The sequence below is a fragment of the Staurois parvus genome, unplaced genomic scaffold (genome assembly GCF_062004578.1).
Source record: "Staurois parvus isolate SC_StPar_1 unplaced genomic scaffold, SC_StPar_1.0 ptg002042l, whole genome shotgun sequence".
In the NCBI taxonomy this organism is placed as follows: Eukaryota; Metazoa; Chordata; class Amphibia; order Anura; family Ranidae; genus Staurois; species Staurois parvus.
The window spans coordinates 114,385-120,550 of record NW_028319838.1 but is presented as its reverse complement, the minus strand read 5'-3'; the positions used below and the strand labels follow the sequence as shown (position 1 = coordinate 120,550).

General features: G+C 43.5%; 1 protein-coding gene across 1 annotated transcript in view; it reads right to left on the bottom strand.

The window, feature by feature from the left end:
- Positions 1-2,979: 2,979 nt before the first annotated feature.
- LOC149432941 (very-long-chain 3-oxoacyl-CoA reductase-like) overlaps positions 2,980-6,166 on the bottom strand; it is a gene marked incomplete at its 3' end in the record, with an annotated part of 62,593 nt that continues 59,406 nt past the window's right edge. The window contains exon 6 of the mRNA XM_089664786.1: positions 2,980-3,060. Coding sequence (XP_089520912.1) covers positions 2,980-3,060 — 81 coding nt within the window. The remainder of the gene's footprint in view (positions 3,061-6,166) is intronic.

Below are 6,166 nucleotides of genomic sequence, written 5' to 3'. Positions count from 1 at the left end.
TGTGTAATATCCATCTCTCAGGTAAGTTACCACTGATACTAATAATATATTCACATACCCATAAGGGGCATTCTTCCCACTGACCTCCAATATAAGGGGCATTCTTCCCACTGATCACCAATGTAAGGGGCATTCTTCCCACTGATCACCAATGTAAGGGACATTCTTCCCACTGATCACCAATGTAAGGGGCATTCTTCCCACTGACCACCAATGTAAGGGACATTCTTCTCACTGACCTCCAATGTAAGGGACATTCTTCTCACTGATCACCAATGTAAGGGGCATTCTTCTCACTGACCACCAATGTAAGGGGCATTCTTCTCACTGACCACCAATGTAAGGGACATTCTTCTCACTGATCACCAATGTAAGGGGCATTCTTCTCACTGACCACCAATGTAAGGAGCATTCTTCTCACTGACCACCAATGTAAGGAGCATTCTTCTCACTGATCACCAATGTAAGGAGCATTCTTCCCACTGATCACCAATGTAAGGGACATTCTTCCCACTGACCCCCAATGTAAGGGACATTCTTCTCACTGATCACCAATGTAAGGCGCATTCTTCCCTCTGACCCCCAATGTAAGGGGCATTCTTCCCACTGACCCCCAATGTAAGGGACATTCTTCCCACTGACCCCCAATGTAAGGGACATTCTTCTTACTGATCACCAATGTAAGGGACATTCTTCCCACTGACCCCCAATGTAAGGGACATTCTTCCCACTGATCACCAATGTAAGGGACATTCTTCCCACTGACCCCCAATGTAAGGGACATTTTTCTCACTGATCACCAATGTAAGGGACATTCTTCCCACTGACCTCCAATGTAAGGGACATTCTCCCCACTGACCATCAATGTAAGGGACATTCTTCCCACTGACATCCAATGTAAGGAACATTCTTCCCACTGACCAACATAAGGAACATGCTTTTGCTGACTACCAGGGTACGAAGGCCCTTCACTGACCACCATCGTAAAGTGAAATCTCCACCAACCCAAAGGAAGGAGGCGGGGGACACTTTTCCACTTAAGGGAGTCTTACAATTTTCACTGTTTTTTCTTTTCCTGGCCATTATCAATGTTTTGATTATTATCACTGAAAATACTTACTATAGTGCAGGCCTGGATGTCATATACACCAAGTATGTCACATTCTTTTATTTATTCCTATACCTACAGCTTACCTTTCACACTAAAGTCCCATGAGCTAGAAGTAGAATTATAAGCAGGGGTTCCCTGAGACTTTTCATTGTGCTTTTCTTCTGCATCCAAAGCACACAGAAAGTAGGTTATATGGTTGTCAATGTCATAGTTCACATCACTGCTTAAAATTCTAGTGTGTTCCGGTAGCAGAAAACAAAAATATATAAAGCAGGCTGCATTTTTCCTGCCCAAAAATGTACCGGAACATGGTAAAACACAAACGCACTGGAACGCACATGTCCTTATTTGAATTGAAGAAAAATAGGGGGAAAAATGAACTGAAAAGTATAAAAGACGCACCGGAACACATCACAAAAGCACCAGAACGCGCAGGAACGTATCCAGACTGTTTCTATAGTGTGAACCGGCCCTCAGGGTTCCTCCGTGTTATAGCAGGGCTAAATTTCTGCTGTCACAAACCGTGAGCAAGCAGGCTCTTTATTGCAGAAGAGACAAGCAATGTCTCTTCCAGAACAAGATGCACCCACCTGCCTGTTCGCATCGTTCTTCAGCAATTCAACAGAGCTGCCCATGCACAAATTGGCTTACACCACCTGCATGGTCTCTGCCAGGGGCGGACTGACAACTAATGGGGCCACCGGGCAATAGGGGATCATGGGGCCTGTGTCCTTGCCCAAACTCAAAAAAGCCTATGAAAAAGGTACCAGGGGCAACTCATGGGGGCCCCTACTGACCCCGGGCCCTCGGGCAGTGCCCGAGTTTCCAAATGGTCAGTCCGCCCCTGGTCTCTGCACATAAGAAAGAGTAACGTCATCCTTGAGCTGGCCAACGAATACAGCCAAATATTGGCACACAGCAGAAGATGCTGGCGCAGGACGAGGCCATTGAAGCAAAAGGTGAGTTTAGTTCTGCTTTAAGAAAGTTGAGAAAGGCTGACCTAGGCAATCGGATATTCCCTGAATCCACAATCTAGGGCGGTAAATGGTCAGCTATATTTTGTGCTTTTAGAAGCACATCCAGCATTTTTTTTTTTTTTAAACAATCTACTGAGGTGGATGGAACTAGCTTTAGAGGAAGCCTACTCTATGTTTTCACAACGTTACTGTAAAGAATACTTCCTGTATGCAGAGTGCAGAGGTTAAACCTCTTTCCCTCCAGACACAAATAGTGCCCTCTGGTCCTCTGCAATGCTTTTAATGTGAATACACTTGCACCAAGTTCAATGTACGACCATTTAGGTATGACAACGCAGGGCGGGAAGTTTCAGTGCCTCATTTTACCAACAGCAGCGCTTAGCACTTCCGCAGGCAGCACTACGGTCGTCAGTTTGAATCCCAACCGTAGCACTACCTACACGAAGGCTGCATATTCTCCCTGTGCCTGCATGGGTTTGCTCCGGGCAGGGGCGGACTGACCATTTGAAAACTTGGGCACTGCCCGAGGGCCCGGGGTCAGTAGGGGGCCCCATGAGATGCCCCTGGTACCTTTTTCATAGGCTTTTCTGAGTTTGGGCAAGGACACAGGGGCCCCATGTTTCCCTATTGCCCGGGGGCCCCATGAGTTGTTAGTCCGCCCCTGGCTACGGGTACTCGTTTCCTCCCACACTCCACATGCTGCAGGTTAACTGGCTCCTGTCCAAACTGTCCCTAGTATGTGTATGTATGAATGTGAGTTAGGGACCTTAGATTGTACGCCCCTTGAGGGTTAGGGACCATAGATTGTACGCTCCTTGAGGGTCAGGGACTGATGTTAAGGTCTAATAAATATGTAAAGCGCTGCGTACATTGATGGCCATATATAAGTACCTGTATTAAGTAAATAATTTCAGATCTCTGTCTTACCTTACACACAGACGTGATGTTGACATTTATTAACATGTCCAGAGTCTACAAAAGAAGAAAAACCAATGTAAGTGTATATCTGGGCAAAACAGTAAAAAAATCTTAGAGGTCTCAACAAACGTTTAGCTTTTGTTTGTGGGAACAGCTTACAATAAAATATACCTGGTGACCCTGCCAGAAACTCACTTGTATGTCACTTCCTAATTCCCATTTACAATATTAACATTGCTCTATTGAAATAGTAACCAGTGTTGTCTCCCTTGCGTTCACATTTCACTGCTGTACTATAGGATTATGTACAATGGCACAGAACCCCTTGAGAACATCTGTTTGGACGAAACTAGTTGGGGCGGACTCTCAGTGCGGACATGATGACGTTGCATGATCACTGGACATCAGCGGCTTTCTCAGCTCTTTGGTGAGCTTTGTTTGTTCCAGTGGGAGTTGCCTTTTGCTGCTGCCGCCTAACAGCAGTGATTCTGGAGTGGAAGCGCACACACCTAGGGAGGATTTAAACTCTACAGCTCAGCTGAACAACAAACTGAAATCCTTTAGGTGGAGGGAAGTAAAAATAAAAAAACTAAAATAATATGGTTGCGCAAGTGTGCACACCCTTAAACGAATATTTGTTGAAGCACCTTTTGATGTGATTCCAGCACTCAGTCTTGTTGGGGAAGAGTCTATCAGCATGGCACATCCTGACTTGGCAATATTTGCCCGCTCTTCCTTCTCTGTCAGATTGCGAGGACGTCTCCTGTGCACAGCCCTCTTCAGATCACCCCACAGATTTTTGATCAGATTCAGGTCTGGGCTCCAAAACTTTCATCTTCTTCTTGTGAAGCCATTCCTTTGTGGATTTGGATGTATGCTTTGGGTGGTTGTCATGCTGAAAGATGAAGTTCCTCTTCATGTTCAGCTTTCTAGCAGACTCCTGAAGGTTTTGTGCCGATATTCACTGGTATTTGGAACTGTTCATAATTCCCTCTACCTTGACTAAGACCCCAGTTCCAGCTGAAGAAAAACAGCCCCAGAGCATGATGCTGCCACCACCATGCTTCACTGTAGGTATGGTGTTTTTTTGGTGGCAGGCAGTGTTTTTGCGCCAAACATATCTTTTGGAATGGCCAAAATGTTCACCCTTGGTTTTATCAGACCAGAACACATTTTCCCACATGCTTTTGGGAGACTTCAGATGTGTTTTTGCAAAATTTAGCCGGGCTTGGATGTTTTTCTTCGTAAGAAAAGGCTTCTGTCTTGCCACTCTGCCTCATAGCGCAGATATATGAAGAACACGGGAGATTGTTGTCACATGTACCACACAGACAGTACTTGCCAGATATTCCTGCAGCTCCTTTAACCACTTGCCGTCCGCCTGCTCTTTTTAAACGGCAGGACAGTGGCACTCCAGGGGCGGGTTGCCGTTCATAAACGGCACCCGCTATTTCTAGTTGTGCGCGCTCCCTGGGAGCGCGCAGCACCGCGATCCGGTGCCCGCTGTGTCCTCCGGACACAGTGAAACACCGATCGTCGGACGGGACCTCTGTACGAGGTCCCGGTCATGTGATCACTGATTGGCCAATCAGTGATCACATGCAAATTAGTAAGCAAGATGTCACTTGTGACATCATTGCTTACTACGCGTGAAATCTGTGAATGATCACAGAGGTCACATGGTAGAAGGCTATTCACAACAGCCTTGTACCATGTGACAAGCTCTGACCAATCAGAGCTCACACAGTATTTCTCAATGGCTGCAAGAATGCAGACAGAGAGAAAGAGAAATGATTGCTTTTACATCCTATATGGGTGTAAAAGCAATCACTGTAAAAAAATAAAAAAAATAAAAAAAAAAAAAAAATCTTCATCACCCCCCACAAGTAGTACAATGTCACCATGGTGACACTGTACTGCTAGGGTGACGGTATGTAACAAAAACCCCCCCTAAACCCCCCCATAAATAATAATATAAAGAAAATAAAATAAAAATGTAAAAAAAAAAGTTTAAAAATTATAATTTTTGGTTATAAACTAATTTGGCGTATTTTTTTTTTTTACAAAAAAGATAACGGAATAAATTTTGGCCAAGATTTATGATGAAATATTTATTTGCAAAATTTGATAAACACTTTTTTCAAAATTTTTGGACATTTTCATTTATATAGCAAAAAAAATAAAAATCCTAGTGGTGAATAAATACCACCAAAATAAAGCTTTATCTGTCTCAAAAAAATGGTAAAAAATTCATATGGGTACAGTGTTGCATGACCGCGCAATTGTCATTCAATGTGTGATAGCGCTGAAAGCTGAAAATTGCCCTGGACAGGAAGGGGTAAAAGTGTCCGGACAGGAAGTGGTTAATGTTGCTGTAGGCCTCTTGATAGCCTCCCAGACCAGTTTTCTTCTCATCTTTTCATCCATTTTGGAGGGACGTTCAGTTCTTGGTAATATCACTGTTGCACCATATTTTCTCCACTTGATGAGGACTGTCTTCATTGTGTTCCATGGTATATCTAATGCCTTGGAAATTCTTTTGTACCCTTCACCTAACTGATACCTTTTAACAATGAGATCCCTCTGATGTTTTGGAAGCTCTCTGCGGACCATGGCTTTTGCTGTAGGATGCAACTAAGAAAATGTAAGGAAAGACCTACTAGAACAGCTGAACGTTATTTGGGGTTAATCAGAGGCACTTTAAATGATGGCAGGTGTGTACTGTTTCCTATTTAACATGATTTTGAATGTGATTGCTTAATTCTGAACACAGCTACATCCCCAGTTATAAGAGGGTGTGCACACTTATGCAACCACATTATTTTAGTTTGTTTACTTACCTCCCCTAAAAGAGTTCAGTTTGTTTTTCAGCTGAGTTGTACAGTTTCTAGGTCACATTAAAAAGGTGGAAAAAGTTTAAATGCTTTATCTTTTTCTCATTTTTTTTTTACATCACAGAAACCTGACATTTTAACAGGGGCGTGTAGACTTTTTATATCCACTGTATATGGACTTTGATTTAAGAGAGACTTTACATTTGTCACATTGAACACTGTTTATTTGGGGGTTTTTTGTATGTTTTTGTTGTATTCACAGGCGCTGCATCATTTCACAATATTGTACGTCGGCACAGTACCCCCATTCTGATTATAAAAAAAAG